This window comes from Oreochromis aureus, linkage group 12 (assembly GCF_013358895.1).
Source record: "Oreochromis aureus strain Israel breed Guangdong linkage group 12, ZZ_aureus, whole genome shotgun sequence".
NCBI classification, from domain to species: Eukaryota; Metazoa; Chordata; class Actinopteri; order Cichliformes; family Cichlidae; genus Oreochromis; species Oreochromis aureus.
The window spans coordinates 23,580,318-23,599,501 of NC_052953.1; the positions used below are offsets into that span (position 1 = coordinate 23,580,318).

Sequence of the window (19,184 nt, forward strand, 5' to 3'; positions counted from 1 at the left end):
ACTTTCATTTCGACTCACGCACCATTAGCAGGGTATGCGACTATCCAGTTGTTGCAGCTTCCTTGTAATTTTGTAAAACAGGAAGGACTCTCAGCAATGTTGCATGGAGCGCGTGAGGCTTCCGGGTTACCGGGGCAACGGACTGGAAGATAAATTTAAAGAGACAGTAGCACAGCAGCTGCAGGAACTTGTACAGATGTTCTCTCGCATGTGAATCCTATCAGTTCTCTGATCCTACTCTGTATTGCTCGGTGGTGGGAGCATATTTGCTCGAGCAAATATGCAACCCTATGTTGATTTATATTAAATAAATCAACTATAGTTCGCAAAAAATACAAAATAGTACAAAAAACACAATACACTAGTCCCATAAAAGCATATTCATCAGTAAATTCATATAAGGCTCTGTATGCAGATAATCAAGCAATAGTCAAGTCATGATTTGTAGTGGTCGTGTGATGCCTAAGAGTTTGTCTTCAAACCTCTGTATAAACTAACGGGCTGACTGCATGTGTGCTTTTGTGTCTTTGGGGCACATAAAACGCATTCTTTATTCAATTTCAAACACATGCAGTGACACAATGATTGCAATGTGTTTAAACTGATAGGATAATAATATAAAAATGCCGAGGTGTCTTTTTAACTGTCACAGTTTCAGTATTGCATGGATGCTAAAGTTAGATTTGGTAATATATAATAAACTCCAATGAACTTGTTTCAGGTCTGTTACCATATAGTACTGTGCAAATGTTTTGAGCCACATCTCGTTTCTATGTATTTTGCTCCAAGGAACCAGATTCTCACTTATTTTTTTGTGGTACTAAGTGGTCTTGAGCAACAGCAAAAAGGACTTTCAAAGTTCTTTGGACATTTTTTGCCTTTCCAGTCATAGTCATTCCAGTCTTTGTACCTGACTATTTTCAGAGGAATGTTTTTTTTCAAGCCACTTAACACTAACCTATGAATCATTTAATCATATAAAGGGATCTAACTCAGCTGTATCTTTTGGCATTTGTTACTTTTGAGATTTATTACTAGCAGTATGAAATAAAAACAAACAATCAGTTCACATTTCTTTAGTTGGATCTGTGAAAAATGCCAAAGATAAAACAACTGGATGGATTCTGGATAGCAAGTGTTTATATGTTTGCATGTTTCAGTAAATTGATGCACCTATTTCCCATTTTTGTAGCAAAATATAAAGAAGTGAAGAGTGGCTCAAGACCTTTGCATAGTAGTGTATATAATTATAGAAGCAGGAGGACAATACTCTAGAGATATTAGTTTATGGTGAATGTTGGGTCATTGTATCAGGATAACTTAACCTTTACTGTTGCTGTAAATGCTGTTGGAAATGTGTAATACTAAATGGACTGGCAGTTCTCGAGCATTTTTCTAGTTTAGTCTGACTCCTTGATGCACTCGGACACAGGACTGTTCTCACAAAACATGAGAGAGTGACATTGTTTAGAGCCTGTTACAGTATATCCAAAGGGAAAGGAGGGTAGCTTGATTGAAACTAGACTTGCCAGACTGATACTGATACTATGCCACAGGTGATTTACTATAAAAACCACTATATCGGCCACATACTGCTCACCTGAATCAGGTGCCTGCAGCTTTACTTCACACTTTTTGCTGCAGATGTCCTACTGGTGTCCTACTTTTTATTGGCTTTGAATTGAAACTGTCTCTCTGGAGAGTCGCACTTCATCTTTTTTCTCAAGTAGAGCAATGGCAGTACTGCAGAGAGATCTAAATAACAACTAAAAGTGGCACGGATAATCACTCAGTGTGACAGGACAAGGGAGATGGACAGTCTGTTCTTGCAGTAGACCACACGTATGGGCATGAGGGACGGACATGTCTAACAAATGCATCATCAGTTTAGAAATTGAAAGCCAAAAGAGGAGCTGGGAGTTGACATAAGGAACAAACATATATAGTACGGCTCTAGCTCAAAGATATTCTTCATGTTGCTCACCACATGTTGACAAAAACACATGGATGAGCATGCAAACAAAGATTCTACGGTGAGCATTTACAGTGGAAAATGCACGAGACTGAGAGTAATCAATTCAAAACTAAAAATGCTGCAACGGCTTATTCTTTCTACACATGCAATCAAGACATCAGGGATTCTAAAAGGATTATGTAGGTGTGGTAATCCCCAACTAAATATGCATTATGAAACATGTTTTGTTTTGTTTTTTCATAATACTTTGTTGTGAATTAACTGTCACGTTCACTGACATTTGTCTTCTGAGTCTATCACTTGAATCTAGTGGAAATACATATTTAATAAGTGAACAGGCACTCTAAAAACAGAGAACAGAAAGCAGTTATCAAAAAAAATATGTATTTGGCTTGCTAAATATATATTCTTTTTTCTGCAAAACAATAATAAAACTGTTTTGTTGTTGCATTAAATACAGTAAATTAAAAAAAAGGAAAGAAGAATGTTGTTTTCTTCTTGTTTAGCCCTTTTTTGTGTGTGACAAAAGCAGAAATAAATTGCTGAAGATTTTGTTGTCTTTTGTATTCTCTAAGTGGTTTGATGATTGTAACCCTGCTACATTTGCATCAATAATCTAGTTAAGGGGAAAAAGAAACATATTTTTCTGCAACAGGAAATGGTTTCCTCCTCTTTCAAAGACACTGTGGTGTGTAGCAGTCTTTGTAAGCTGAAATTGCACTCTTATAGATGAAAAGAGCAGAATTTGAGTAGATAAATCTCTTTTTTTTGAACATCAGGTATAATTGGGGACACATATGTACTCCAAAACATAATACTAATATCATAATCACAAAGATTATAAATCACTGATTCAAAGAGATCACATATTATATACAGGTTGTATGTAAAGAAGGAGAATATTCACAGTTGAGGTAGGATTATGCCTTTATTTTTTTATTTTTAATTCTAAAAAAATCAGTCTCCATCTCATAAGTAACAAAATATGGACATGTATGGGAAAAAAACAGTGAACAATTGTGTTACGCAAAAATTGTTTTCACAGTTTATGGGGAAAATACTGACAGATATTTCATAGACAGACAGATTTGGAGGACACATTGTTATCAAAACATACTTCATCTCGCTTCCCAACCATAATAAATTGATGTTTTCTTTCAGGAACCAGGAGAAAGTATGCTGACATCAGTGTCTTTACACTCACTGTCTCAAAAAAAAAAGGAAGGAAAAAAAAAATCTTCAACTACCTACAATGATCACACAGTCCCATCTTGTCCCAGGCAAACAAATCCAGGCTCTCCATTTCCCCAGAACTGATTTCTGTCGGCGTGCTCTAAAAAGATGAAATGCATCTGATGCAGCATAGAAAAGCACAGAGAGTTTGTCTGAGGTATGTGTATAAAGAAGGAGGCACCATCTCTCACACACTTTTTTGTTTCTTGCCCTCTCTCACTCTCTCTCTCGTTTTCTCATGCACACACATATGCAAATTTGCAGCATTCAGTACATGTGCAAACCCAATTACACCTACAAATGTGCAAACACACATCCCCACGTATATACACACTGTAATACCTTGAGAGCTCCAAGTGCATATTACAAGAAAAACATTTTACAACGTGATAAAAAAAAAATAAAAATAATAAAAATCCATCGGCGTGGGCTGTTACGGGGTAGAACCTTCATCAGATGCAGATGGTTGTGTTTTCCCCTGGGCCTGCTTTCCGGGTGTCTCATCAGCTGCAGGGGGGTTCTGTGGTCCTGGGGTGCAGCAGCAACCCAAAAAAGCTTTCTCAAGTTCCTCTACCATCGCTTTCTCTCCATCTTCCAGCTGTGCACCCTCCTGCATCTCCCACCTGAAGAGCAACAAAGCACACAACATTAGTCATTTTAATACTTGTCAAAGTTAAAACAAACAAACAAGCAAGCATTAAAACCTCCTGAATGTGTTCTCCTATGAGCTCTCCGAGGACCATGAACCCTGTTTTCTGAGCTTAACCTGCATGACCGATGATGGCCTTTAAAAAAAAAAAAAACATCCTTTTGAGTCTAAATTGAAAAATTAAAGGTAAACACTTGTGTTTTGGGGCTGTAACAAAGACTTGAATTCAACCCAATATAAACAATCGATCGATTTAGGTTTACCTACTGAGCAATTTAGAGATACAAAATATGTTAGGCTTGCTTCAAATGTTAAAGTTTAGGCTTTTTTCTTCTTATAATTGTAAAAATGTTTATATCATTTACATATATCTACATGCAAATATTGCTTTCCATGGGAATCATTTTACTTTGCTGAATGAGGTCTGATGGCTTCAAATCTGTTGGTCGTCTATGGAGTTTCCAGTGGTGTTAAAAGTTTTACCCTTGAACTGAATTTAGATATAAAAGCGTGCTTTTTGTATGTTTCAAGCAAAACAACTTTTGTGTAGACATCTGACAAAGTCATCTTCAGCATCTTTTCAACAAGTGTTTGTTGAATTGTTTATTTTTATGTAAGTCTGGACGATGCCTGCAAATCGGCTGATTTCGCGTGCATGCTGCACACCACCGAGGCTCTACAAACCACACTTTCATTCTTTAGCTTCTCACATGGGAGCCTTCTTCTCATTCTTTTTTCATGCTGTGTGGGTCTGTATCACGGCAGTTTCTGCTACTGTGACACGCTGTTAGACATACACTTTTGCACTCGTGTAAACACACACTCTTGGGTATCCACACAAAGAGAATGAAAACTCAGAGGACACTGTAAGAAATACTCAAGTATACATATATATATGTGTGTGTAAAAAGGAAATAAAAGAACAGCTTTTGCTTTGCTTCGGACTTTCTGTCAGTTTTTTCCCTTTCTGTCAGTTGGATTCTTACTGTGGCTAAGTGCTAGTATTACATCTGCCAAACCTTCCTTGTTTGGGTGACTAATTTTTAGCGGGAGAGATTACTTGATGTATCATGTTTATTCTCGATTTTGTTTTATCGCTTATACAGTATGTCTCCTCATTGCATTTTTATAATTCTTCAAGCTACAGAGTGGAGGGAGAACTTCAATATGAAGACATCAAGGGCAGTCACTTTGTAATTCACTCGCAGTATTTCAATTGAATCCCTTGACGAGTGACTGTGGTCAATCAAATCCATATGGAGAGCTGGCTGAAGGGCTGCCTTTGAGCTGCCGCATCACACTCCATCCAAACAAGAATATCTGTCTAACTGCAAATGATTGCATTTTCATTGCAATCTCAGAGTCTCCTTTCATCCTGTGCATCTTTTCGATTTCTCACGATATCATCAAACGTGTACTATATCATATGCTATATAAAGCTGTGCTCTGCGCACGCGTGTGAAGAAGAAGAGGGGGTAAAACATAGTATGTTCATTACATAGATAGCAAAAGATGAGTCTCTGGGTGCACTTTGATGAAGTTTCAGCCTCTGTCGTACAGACTGGACAATTCAGACGTCGCAGCCGCTGTCAGTGTAATATTTACCGTCTGTAAGGAGACGATCTGTTTATGTAAATATGCTTTGGCAGAAACATTTCTGCTCAACGGCGGCATAGTCCCTCCATGTACAACTTTGGTCACGGATTCCTCTGTTCCCATGTAATTTTTCCCTCAATCTCTCTTTGCAGCCTTCGCAGTGCTAGTGGAACGTATATGAAAACAGAACAAATGGGCAAGTTATCCCTTCATTTTTTTTTTCCACTGACACCAAATTAAAATCAGCTCCACCGAATAACGCTCATAAGATACAAACGCACAAACAAAACAATGCAAATGTCACATAGTGTGCAAAACAAAAGCAGCACGGGAGTGAGAGGGGGGAAACGGAAAGCTGGAGGAATGGCAGCCAATAAAGGAGGGAGCGAGGGAGGAAGGAAGACAGGAAGGTACGCTAAAGGTTTTTCAATGTTTAATTTTCAAATAGGATTAAGCAGAATGACATTTAGCTGAAGGTTACAGGCTCAGCATTGTCTTAGCTGATATTGATATGCAGGAGGCGCCCTGCTTGTCACTGGGACAAACACTGTTGATGAATGAGAAGCCTTTCCCCAGCAAGGTGTTAAGTGCAAATTTGAAATGAGAGAGAAGCAGAGGTAGAGAGAGGTATAAAAAAAAAAGAAAAACACACGTACACACGCATGCACATAAACACGCACGCACGGCATTACCGTGTTAGTTGCCATGTAAACTGTCACTAGATAATGTTGCCAAAAGTGTAAATTGTTCCATAAAGTATTGGTTGGATATTAGTTGAGGCGGGTTGATCTTGTGCTGAAAATGAGCGAAAAAAACGCACAAGGTGCTTTGCTGTGTGTATCTAATTTCAACTACAACACAACAATTCCTCTTAGAAATGCATAAGTAGGCTAAAGTTGACAGTAACTTCTCTGTATCCTCATTTCGGCAAGTTTTCCCCCGGAATTTACATCTTAATAAGGGGAGTCTTACCCTTTAATTCTTATGGGCTCTGCTCATTTCTCATGTATTAATACTGGAGCTGCTGACTTGGCTCTTCCTCTGAATACAGAATAGGACACACATATTAAGACTCATATATTTACAGGATTGATGCCACGGGAGATTGTCTCAGAGTGAGATGAAAAGGCTGGCTCAGATATATTTCAATGTGAACATCGATGTAAGCTGTCCTAATCACGGGATGATGCAGGCACAAGACAGAAAGCATCTATTCCAAATTTCAGCTGATAATGAGTAGTGATGTTCAACAAATTAAGAGCATAAGCCTTTCCCAGAGATCATCAGGCGATCAACTTAATAAATCTTACTCAAAACACAACGCAGATGAAACTTTGATGTTTGACTCCAGCAAGGCTCTGCCTTCTAGAGCGGATAACAAAAAACAGATGTAAACTGTCAGGAAAAAAATATCGCTGTGGAGGAAAGAGCGGAGGGGGAAAAAAGCAGGGAAGAAGAAATGATCAGCAACAGGATAATAGAGGCAGGGCTACAAGTACAGACTATTTGAAAGAAAGTGAGTGAGCAAAAAGACAGCGTGCCTTAAAGATCACAACAGACAGTGGGCAGTGGTTTCTTTTGCAGCTGTCAGCGGGCTGAGTGGTTTCTCTCAGAGCGTTGGGTGTTTGTGCTGCACAGGGTGCCCTGTCTGCTTTGCCACTGGGACCTCTGTTTGTTTAAAAGGCTTGCCTGTCAAACAGAGAGCGCCACCGAGAGCCAGACACTCAGCTAAATGACTCTGACAGCAGCCCTAATCAGAGGCTTTGCACATTGCTGCAGGGCCTGGAGGATCCATCATAACCCAAGCCTAAATATTTAAAGTGCTAAACTTTCCAAAGGTCAGGCCTTTCCATGCATGCCAGGGCGACATGTGTCAGAAGTAGGAAGAGAGGCACTGAACAAGAGAGAGACACAAAGACATGGGGAGAGAGGCTATGGTTAATGTCCTTCATTTCTCTCCCTCTTTTATTTTTATTCTTGTGAACTCTGCATTCATTTTAGGGAAGAAATCAGAGGCAAATGACACTTTTATTTTTTCGCTCTTTTTTTAAAGCCTTGGTTAATATTGAGATTTTGGTTTCCGTGCAGACTGGTGGAAAGAAACTATGCAGAATTTAGGACTCATTTAGGTAATTATTTTATAAATTTATACAAATTAGCGCATCTTTATCGAGACGAGAACTCATTTGTACATTTAAGCATAACAAATATGAAAATTTGCAATACCAAAAAAAATTCTTAATGTAAGTAACCAACTTACACACTTTAATGATAATATTTATTAGTTTTTTTTAATTACCTGTGAATTTTATTTGTCAAAAAATATAGAGACTTTTATAATAAAAATATTTACAGGCCCTTTTTTTCAAAAGCATTTTTTAATCTCTCATCATCTGAATCCTAAATCCCCACAACCGGTAGAATGTACGAATATCAGTCTCTTTATATTCTCTTCATTTTTATTCATTTCCTACATCAGTCCTACATCATTCAAAGCCTCATTAATAGAATTGCTTAATTGTGAAAAACATGGCAAAAAAGTGACTTTTTTGGCTGTTGGCATGCTGGAGTGATAAAAACAGACATCCACGATCCTCTCTGTAAAAACCTTTAATGTGGCCACAAAACAGAAAAAGACTTTCGAATCTACTTTCATCTAATATTCTAATTTCTATTCTAAAAAAACAGACAGGGTGCAAAGTTAGATAGATAATACCTGATTTGCATATGTAAACATAACATTTCAGAAAACTTGTAACATCCTTGTAATATCCTTGTAATATCCTGCTGACCTGTTATATCTTCTCTTTGGATCTTTGTAGTCAGGTTGTGAGCTAGACTCTGGCAGTCACAACAAAACACTCAGCTTCACCTAATGTCTCTTGAAAAATTAGAAATGATGATGTTTCAAAACCTGAGAAAGAACTAAAAATCAAGCTCCCAGGCAGCTGCGAGTGAATCGTCTGCCAAGTGCAAGCTGAAGTCAGCAAAGATGGATGAACCTTTCTAACTACCTGACCAGAACAGGATTTCGAAATTCAAGTTGCTACTTCTTGTTGATGTCAGAGCTTAAGGCGAGGTTTTCAAAGGTTAGGGGTAGAGGTGAGGTCAGTGGATGAAATGTACAGCACATAAGGATGTATACAACAGAGTGTGCGACTTATTTGGATCCAGTGCAGCCAAGTAAAGTCCATGTCATCTCATTGAACTTGGCTTCATTTTTGTAGCTCCAAAGACAGCACTGCAGTGCGTGATGGTGTTTGGGAAGTAGAGTGGATGGGAACACATCATTATGAAGAGAACACAGAGTACTTCTAAGGGGTGACAAGAAGTGTTAGAGTTTTTTATTCCCTTAGATCACACTCAATTAAACTGTTCCTGGACACAAAGTAAAAAAAAAAAAACCCAAAACCTGAGTTCAAATATGTGGAATAAGAGAAGACAACCAGCGACTGTATGGAAACTAAAAGCAAGGCCATAAAGGTATAACAACAAAGACATGTTAGTAGTTGGTAATGGACATTGTACATAAGAAAACTAGATCAGCGGGTGTAACTGGCAAGTTCACAATGCAGGCCAGGGGGGTCGTTTCTTTGACTCGATTTCCATTGAGAAGCAAACATCCAATTCAATTTAGATATGTGCCTTAGCTAGGCCATAAGCCAGAGGGAGATTGTAACTGACAGCCATTGGACAGCTGGCAGGATTTGAATATTGACGAGACAGAGACTTGACAGAAAGGATTATGCTCTACCATCTGACTTACTAGCCACTACACTGATCCATTCTATTGTCAGATCAACTTAGTGTCAGATCTACAGTATGTCCGCATGGTGCGGTGATGCCACTCAGTATTAGACCCTACCTGAGATCCATCTCAATACAAAGTGATGTCCATTCAAAAGCTACAAGACGCTCACTAATGCAACAAGGACAAAAATACCAAAGAATAAAAATATCAAAGCGAATCCATTTCCAAGTAAACACGAAATAACAGACTGTACTTTTCAGATGCTCTCCATAATACAGACCAAAAATATAAACAGTCTTTGCATTATAATACTTTGGAAGATGACCTGTAAATCTCATCGAACTCAAAACTCAACTTAATTTAGTTAGTGTACTTTCTAGCCTTGTGAGGACAATTTTGAGTTCAGACATTTAAAAGTAAAAGAGAGAATGACTCAAATTTGTTTTTTAATGTTTAGACTTTTTAAAATTTTAAATGTGTGTGTTTATACGTGTATGACTATATGAACATGTGGGTCAAACACAGTCTCGCCATGTCAAACCGTGTCTTTCACCCTCTACACACCTTGCCGTCTTGATGGTCACAGACATCAGGGCTTGGGGCAGATCTGTGAAGGCCCTCATCCACACACAAGATGACAAGCACAGACACACACCCAGACTCAAGGGCATGGATACACACATACAGGAACACAGATATATGACATTTCAAACACACAATCGTCTACAGCTCCAAATCAAAACACAAATAAGATCAGCATAAAAAAGTATTTTCCTCAAATTGAAGTATAACGTTTCTAAATATAGAGCGGAAGACATCAAGTACTTTCATTTTATGATATTTTCTGACGAGTTCTGCATGCATACATGCATCCATCCATCCATGGTTGCCCAGATCACTAACCATCTCCTCCACTTCTTCTGCTGAGACCTTGAAGTGTTTCTACACAGTCAAGAGACATAATACCTCTCCAACATGACCTGGGCCTGGGTGACCCTATCTCTAGAGTTCAACCCAAACAGCTTTCAGAGCTTATATCTTCACTTGTATCTACAAGTTACTTGAACTCCGCCACATGAGGAAGCCACTATTCCCCAACCTAGAATTGGTGAGAACCACAGCCTAAGACCGAGAGGTGCTAATTCTCATCCCTGCCTCTTCAGATTCGCCTGGAAACCTAAAGTGAGCTTGAAGTTGAGGCTCGATGAAGCTAACAGGACCATTTGGAAAAAGCAAAGCTATATCAACCAGATCAGCCTTACAACTTCCAGAGCCCGAAAGAACTCGGGGTGAATCTCACCCACCCTCAGGGTACAAGCCACACAAATCTTCCCAACAATTTTCTATTTTTAAATCTAAGTTCTGTGTTAAACAAATTAGATATGAAATGATTATTAATGAGTTTTCGAGCTGCTTCCAGGCAGATTTTGTTATCTTTGCACAAACTCATGGTAGCTACTGCCTACTGTGTTCGGTGTTTGTGTTAGACTGAACTAACTGCTCCAGTTTCACACTCAACGAACAGATTGAACAGAGCGGTCTCCATATTTCCCAATATCAGTTCAATGATTAAGAAAATGTTTTTTAAACTGCTTTTGCGTGCTGCTGAGTTGTAAAAAAAAAAAAGTGTCTATTACAGGAAAGTTACTTAGTTCAAACGTGCAGTGCTGGTGGTGATTATTGTGGCGACAGAGGCGTCTGTATTTGCTATAAGAACAATGTATAGTAATGAACAACAATATTTGTTTAGTAAAATAATTCTTATGGTTTGGGTTGTGTATACATCACCGCGTGTGTGTTTGCTATTTTGTGTTCCTGCAAGACACCACTTTATTATTTGGAGAAATAAGACTATACATCATGTGACCACATATTTCAAATCCCCACTGCATGGCAGTTTCAAGCTCTGTTCTCTCCAGTTATCCAGGGGAAAGTTTGAGTAAATTTGCAGTGGCTTAATTACTGAATAATTTAGACCATGCTCCAAATTAATGTAGACATTTCCATATTAATGTGTTTGCCTACCGATTCCACAGTTATTTGTACTGCGGACAGGAGGGTAGCAATTATCACAGCATATCATAGCAGTTGTTCTGGTATTTCAGACATCATTAGGCTGCTTGTCCACCACACTGTGACTGTGAGTGCTAGTCTAAATGTACAGTTTGGTACCTTCCTCAAACAGCCTCACTGTGCCTCTGTGGGTAAGATCTATTTTGCTCCAGGAGACAAAGGGTGAGGGACCTTGTTTGTGCTCCGCGGAGTGATGTCCAAGTTAGAATTCTTGCTCCTTGCAAATGCATTATTATATACAGCAAGGACAACAGCAAATAAGCAAGCACCTGCCAAGTCACAAGTGTCTGCTGGTCAGTGCAACCACTAGCTGACTGCTTCACACAGACACCGAACTCTGCATGTGTCCCAGGAGGTTGACAGCTCTTTGCTCCTCTTATCTTCCATTCTGACCCCCACCTTTTTTTTTCCTTTTTTTTTTTTTAACAGTACCTTGCCTCTCACTTCTTTTCTTCCTCCTTAGTCTCCCAACTGTTTGGCTCTTGTTAGGAGCTTGGCTGAGCAGGCTGGCACCTTTCACTTAAACAGCACCCCAGAGGAAGTTGTAACACTGAGAAGTGTGAGCATGTGTATATGCCTTTGTGTGTCTGTGTGTGTGAGACCTCTTGCCACAGTAAATCATTACAGCAAGGCCCTTCATTAGGGAAGCCAACCACCTTGGCTCCTCTCGCCGATGTCATGTGTCTGACTTTCTGACACAGCTTCTCAAACTTTCCACCACATGGGGTATTATTTCCGCGATGAACCGAAAACTGACTACAAATACAGCGCTCCCTTTTTTATTTCATGCGTTTGTAATTTCACATTGTTACATGTTTTTTTCTGCGGTAAAATTTAATTTTCGAAAAAGGATGAAAGACAGCCTACGGCCACACCCTACCATCTTGCATGTTACTGCCGAAACAAAGGTAGACAAAGTCATATGGGAGGTCAGTGAGCCATCCATTCAACGTGCCAGGTAGGCAGGTACCTGTTAACAGCTCCATGGTGTCAGTGTGTCTCTTGGATCAAAAATTTGTCTTCTTCAATGAGGCAAAGCGAGACATGATGTAAACATGATCAGGGAGATTTAAAAAAAAAAAAAAGAAGACAAGTAGAAGGATGACAGACAAAGATAGGCATTTGATAACACACAGCACACACAAATTAATGCACACTTAACTAATGTAACAACAACAACAGTCAAAAAGAAAGCCAAAGAGAAAATGTGCATTACGATCGTAAGAGACCATGCAAAGGTTCTAGCACATATCTGTGCAGATGTCAGCTCCGGACTCCTCTTAGCTGCTTTCCCTGATTATTGCCTTTTAAAGTTCTTAATAGTTACATTGTATTTAAAGCAGTGTCTATTCCCCTGGAATATCATGTAACCAGTTCATTTGTTTCAGTCTTAGTGCACCTGTTGCATACAAAGAACCACAATGTCCTCCATTCTCTGCCTTCCAATGCAGCCCACCACAACAAACACACCACTCTTACTGGCACCATCAGTCTTTCTCTACAGTCCACTTGAACCTTCAGTGCTCCAGTCCAAACTTCTCTGTCGCCACAAAATCTGCACACTCTTTGATTCCTTTCGAGAGTAATTATCGAAGCACGCAATCTGCTTCATTGTCACGAGTCTGGATTTGGGTCTGCTCCGTTAAACCTTGTCACCAAATGCATAAAATATGACCCATAAATTAATGAACAGAAGATGATTCAGATAAAAAGTCAGTAGTTTTTACCCTCATCACACGCAAGCACAAACACAGAAATCAAGCACTCACTCACACTGAAGCCCTCACTGAACAGTCTAGAGAGGAAAAAATGTTGTTTGTTGTTATTTCACCCCAGTGTGTTACCAGGAAACACTATATTACTTATTCAATACACTGTCATTTTTGCATATATGAACTGCAAAATCTACAAAGGAGCGTTGCGGGTTGAGAAACTGCAGCTTGCTTACATATAAAGGCCTCGTTCTCAAACACTGATGTGGCAAAACTTCTGTTCAAACCCAGTAATACACACATACATACATAATTTTTACAGCCATATGTGAATTGCACATTTCAGCATATTCTACTGTTGAAAGACTGTGTCATGGCTGTCGAGTTGTTAGTATAAGTGATTTAATGGTGAGATACCGAGTCACAAAAAAGGAAGAAACACTGGAATAAAACAAAAGTTTCTTGAAGCACATTAGAATCAAGTACAACTCCAAGGATAATAAAGGAGATACAATATAACAAAGGTACCTAAAATCAAATGTTACCTATTCATAGTCAAGCCTCTGAGCCTTTTAAAAATGTACTGAAGAACACCAAAACCCGTCAGTGCTATTTCACATTTATTTTTTTTCATGCAATGATATATCATTTCTATATAGAGAGATCAATATTTCATTGAGTCATTGCGTCTCAATGGGACTACCTGTATAAATAAAGGTTAAATAAAAATGTCTCTGTGTTTTGAAACTAGACAAGATGAGTGAAGGGCAGATGTGACCAGAGACCAAAAGTCATTGCATACTCATATGGTAACACCCTAAAGTAGACTTTAAATACAGGTCTTTTGCTTAAATAGGGACGATCATTTATTAAATCAGTAAGACATAAACTAGTGAAACCACTGAGATCAGAGATAATGGTAGACTTCCATAATTGAGCTTCTTTTTGAAACTGCAGGAGCCACCCTCTGTAATGTGAAAAAGAACCTTTTCACAGGACTCTATGCAGTAGTTGTTTTTTGTATGACTTTATCAGTCTCTCACACCGTTGTGGAGGAATTTTGGCCCAGTTTTGTTTACAATGTTGCTTCAGTTCATTCAAGTTTGCAAGCCTCCATTTATGCACAACACTCTTAAGCTCCTGCCACATTTCAATCCGGTTAAGGTCTGGACTTTGACTGGACCATTGCAGCTTTTTTTTATAGCCATTCTGTTGTAGTTGTTCTTGTGCTCTATATTGGGTTCATTGTTGCTGTTGCACAACCAAGTTTCAGCCAAGCTGTAGCTGCCAGACAAACAGCCTCACACTGATTCTAAAATATGCTAATATACAGACGAGTTCATGGTCAGCCCTATGCTTATAAGGTGCCCAGGTTCTTTGGCTGCAAACAAACTCATCACCCCTCCGACAGTTGATATGAGGTATTTGTGCTGATATTCTTAGCTTGGTTTCCATCAAACATCTCCACTCTGGTCTCATCTGTCCAAAGCATGTTCTCCCAGAAGTCTTTTGGTTTGTTTAGATGCACCTTTGCAAAGCTAAACTGTGCTGCCATGTTCTTTTTAGAGAGAAGAGGCTTCCTCTTGGCAGCGCTTCCAAACAAGCCACACTTGTTCAGTTTTTTTTTCTATGTGCACTGTCATGACCTGAGATGTATGTCTGATAAGTAGCGCTTGGGTTTTTTGCAATTTCTCTGGGCACTACAAGGTGTGACCTTTACTGGGAAATTTCCTGGGACATCCATTCCTGGGAAGAATATGCCATTGTGTTAGCACATACCTGCAAACTGCCAAAACTTCTGCTTTTATAGAAGTGGTCACACTTGTTGATGATCAATTAATCAAGTGCACCAACACTTATCTGCTACTTACACTCTTAATTTTAATCTTAATTTTAAGTAGTAAAAGTGTACTTTCCTTTTTGTGACTGTATAAACAGTCTAAGTGTAAGATTGAGTGAATTTTTACCAGGGAACAGGTTATTCTGAGAAACAATTGAAAATGCACAAAATAAATCATTCTACGTCCTTGTGTCAGCAAATACGATACCTTTGCTTTTAAGTGTGGAGAAATTAGTGTTACTTACAGACGCCAGTTGGTGCATAAATTCTCACTAAAGGCCCTACTGTAAATACAGGTATCCAGGCTGCATTCATAATGACATTATTAGATATGGACTCCTGTGGCTTCGCTGGGCCTGCAATGAACCGATTAGTCCAGGCAAACACTGATATCACTTTCCTATGGTGTGTGTGTGTGTAAATATGTGTGTGTGTGTGTGTGTGTGTGTGTGTGTGTGTGTGTACGTATTAGTCTTTGGCTGGGGGTGCTCTGCCATTGTCTATCAGATCAGGGCCTTGTTCTCTTACCATTTCAAACAGTTCATTTTCCACCATGCTAATGGCAGTTTTAGGGGGTTAAAGAGATAAATAAATCCTCGCTGTCACCTCATTTAAAATCAAATGCCACTTAATTACAGCTGTATGTTTTTCAAACACTTTGCATAATTTATTGTTCGGTTCCATCCTAATCTCCAGATCCTTATCGCATGTGCTCTATTTTACCCCGTCTATCCTTATAATAAAATTATAATGCTCCCTCTCTCGGTTTTTTCTTTCTCTTTCTTGCTGCCAACAGCAGTGTGAAAGAGATAAGGGAAGCGATGAAAAGACGTTTTTAAGTTGTTCCTCACCTTGTAGGGATTTGATGCTGTAAAGGTCTATTGTCAGCTCAGGAGAGCATACATGCACACAGCCCTCTGGCAGTGTTGCTTTTCTTACAAACAAAATACAAACATTGTCAAATTCTATGAAAAGAGCAGGGTAACATCATCGCTCATGATCTGGTTGAAGGCACACATCCAACAAAAAAGGTAGAACACAAGCATGACATGCTGATTAGTATTTTTTTAAAAACCTTTTCCTATATCATATTTAGAAGTTTATGTTATAGACATGTATTACACAGTCTAATGTTTTCATTTATTTAAAGATCTAATGTGCCAGAAAGCACTAAGCACATCAGTGCCATAGTAAGTGGCATAAAGGGAGGTGGAAAGGCACTGATATGTATGTTACTTTATGGAGGTGGCCTTCAGTAACACTATATGTTATCAGCATCAGCTGCCGTTTCTCTTTTGTCAGAAAATGCAGATAAACGTTCTGTTTCCAGCAATGTTCCCCACAACTTAAGCCGTGTTGCCCCGTGTATGAAAACACAAATGTTTGAATCAGTCAGGTCAGACCTTGAACCTTGCCAGCCCCTTATAACAAAGTCTATGCAAGGTCCAAATGAGCCCAATTGATAAAAGATAACTTTCCCAAAATAAAAGTGATTGTAAACACAACTGACCCTGAGAATCATTTGTTGTATGCTACTTGTGAAAAAGAAAAAAAAAAGATTGACCCATTTCTGCAATATTCTTACAAGAAAATGGCTTGAGTGAGACTCTTTGTTAGATTAAGGCTATTAGGGCAGTGGGTCAAAACCTTTCAAGCCAATTTGTAGTAATTTTCAGCAACATGCACAATTTTAATTTGTTTACTGTACATTTTACTTATATTTGTCAATGGGTTCACAAGCCAAGTTGGTACTAGGACTTCATTTGGAACAAAATGTCTCGTTTTTGACAGCTAAAGAGTATAAAATGTGTCTTGGCTGATGATTTGTTTGTCTTAAACAAATAATTCTCATATCTGGTAACATGGGCTTTTCCAATGCAAGCTTTTCATGTCGGCCCACTGACTATATAATTCACGCAACTGCCACGTTGGATTTTTATCAATTTTATCTTTTTAAAGACCTGGTTAGCAAGAGAAATCATAGTGCAACTCCTGTTTTTCTGGCAACAGTGTATGGACTCAGCAGCACTTTCTAAGGTTGACCAATATATTATTAACCACTTAACCACTTACATATGAAGCAGTAACCAAAACCTATGTGTTTCCTTTCAGTGCAAACATGATCCCAGCGAATTATTATGGTGAATAAACTGCTTGGACCCCAAATCGCTACTTGCAGTTATACTTCTTTTTGTTATTAATGTTTTGATCAAAGATAACATTAGCTAACATTAGATAATGTTATTTAGGGCAATATTAGTATAGAGTCAAAAAAGAGACAAGTAAAAATACAAGACAGGCAGTAAATAAAATTAAGAAGTTAGTGCGAGAGTATACATTTCCCCATACATTCATACATTTGCATTCAATGAGCACTGTACATTACATAGCTGCAGCTGCTGAGGGTGGTGATACAGTGATTGTCCAGCAGCACTCTCGATCAGAAAACAGATGTAATCCTTATAATCAGTGGATTTTGATTCATAAGCATATTTATCTTTCAACTAAGTATAACAAATAAAGCAGTAATTTAAAAAAGCAAACAAAGGAAACATCTGAAACAGCATCCACTGGTATGAAAACAAGTACAAGCTCCAGCTATTACTGATTTGAAAGCAGAAAGCAAATCTCCAGTTTTTCAGTGTGGCATTTAATGTGTTTATATCCACCTAGAGACAGCCCATGCAAGCTAGCACAGACTAGAAATGCTGTTATAAACGGCATACATTGGTCTCTATACAATTAAATTTAAACAACTATAATTAAGCTACACACTTATGTGGCATCTAATCTTGTTATTTCTTTAGAATTAAACACACACAATATACAACAAATGGACCTTATCAATTGCAAAAGTTCCTTTTAAGGTGTCCTTTTTATAACACCTTAAATGAGTGTGAACTGAGAGCAAATGGTATGTCCATACCTAACAAGATGGCTCTATCTGTTCTACAGACTTAGAAGCAGTAACACAACAAACCTAGGTAATGGATGGGAGGAGCATGCAGTTGTGCATTCTTTCTACAGCCCTTCCATCCTGGGCCAGTCAATGGATCAGACAGGTTGAGGCTTAGTGTATCACATAGATCCCATAGCTGGACAGCACAACAGACAGATACAAGTCAATAAGAGGGTGCTGCTTTTGAATATTCACTTAAGTGTTCAGTGTCAGGCAGCATATTAATTAACAGAAAAAAGGGGAAAAAGTTAAGCTTAGTCCTTAATGTAGGCTTGACATGGATTTTCTACAATGTGAGAGAAAGGAAGAAGAAGTATGGTGTATCTGCGTGTGTGTGTGTGTGTGTGTGTGTGTGTGTGTGTGTGTGCAGTGATGTTGGTGTTGCCAGTAGGTGAGTGGTGTTTCTCTCTTTCTATTTCCTCCATTGAGTGATTTAACTGCTGGGTCACTTGAAGCAATGCAACCAATGTCAGCCGAGTCATTCTGGGACCACAGCACAAAAATTCATTGCAAATAAAGTAATATTGTATAGTATAAACTACAGACAGACACTGCACTATATAATTACAATAAGTAGATTGTTTAGCCTCAGAAAACCATCAATCATATACACTTCAGCCATTTCAAACATATTCCCTACAGAAAAGCATAAAGATATTGCTATCGAGCTTTCGAAATGTCAGGGCAATGGAAACCGAGGCATTGTGCAATTACATAATGATTATTGCAAAACTTTCTCCCCCTCACTCAGTGTGGCTGTAATATGCAGTGGATGGCCATGGGGGTTCATTAGTGAGAACAGGCTGCTGTTGAAAAGCTCCAGTTTCACCTCTGATCCCGGCTAATGTGATTTGGACCTGAGATTGGTAGTGGAGAGATTAGATGCTAGCTCACCTCAGGGTGGGAACCGGAGAAGAAGACATACATCAATGTTGTTTGCTTTCAAAATCAAACGTCTTCTTCTCACCTCTAATTTGCTCTGAAGCATCTGCAAAGAAAAAAAAGTGTCTAGGAAGCATTCGTGGCCTAATTTGTTTTCCAGCGACAGAGAATTGGTGGAGCTGAGGGGGTGCTTGCTAATCCACTCTGCTACATTTTGAAGTGCATGATTTGGGCTTTCATAACGAATCAGCTGGTTTCTTGTGGGTATGGCTGGAGAGCTGAAGCTGAAGATCAGCCACGGATGACAACTGTGTTAGAATTCTACCCTTATTACCTCATAACTTACCCCATGGCCTGTGCATAGAGTCGTAATATCAACCTACTCCTTCTTTCATTTCCTTTTCATTAACTCTCCACTTTCTCTGTCACATTTTAGCCTCCATGCTCAGAGCCTCTCTACCTTTGTGCATGTATTCCTGGTGGTGCCCGCTCCACCTCCTCCATCATGTCTCAA

The 19,184-nt window shown here is 38.9% G+C and overlaps 2 protein-coding genes across 7 annotated transcripts in view; both read right to left on the reverse strand.

The window, feature by feature from the left end:
* The window catches only part of fam172a (family with sequence similarity 172 member A), a 159,380-nt gene extending 159,269 nt beyond the window's left edge, over positions 1-111 (reverse strand). The window contains exon 1 of the mRNA XM_031729728.2: positions 23-111. The gene's annotated coding sequence lies outside the window, so the exon portion shown is untranslated. The remainder of the gene's footprint in view (positions 1-22) is intronic.
* Positions 112-2,898: 2,787 nt separating this feature from the next.
* Positions 2,899-19,184, reverse strand: part of kiaa0825 (KIAA0825 ortholog) — a 119,611-nt gene continuing 103,325 nt past the window's right edge. For 5 of the 6 annotated variants that reach the window (XM_039620724.1, XM_039620723.1, XM_031729729.2 and 2 more), the window contains exon 23: positions 2,899-3,831. In XM_039620724.1, the coding sequence (XP_039476658.1) occupies positions 3,642-3,831 (190 nt within the window). In that variant the 3' untranslated portion in view covers positions 2,899-3,641. Of the gene's footprint in view, positions 3,832-18,682; positions 18,777-19,184 lie in introns of all 6 variants that reach the window. The other variant, XR_005615101.1, reaches the window with a different exon arrangement.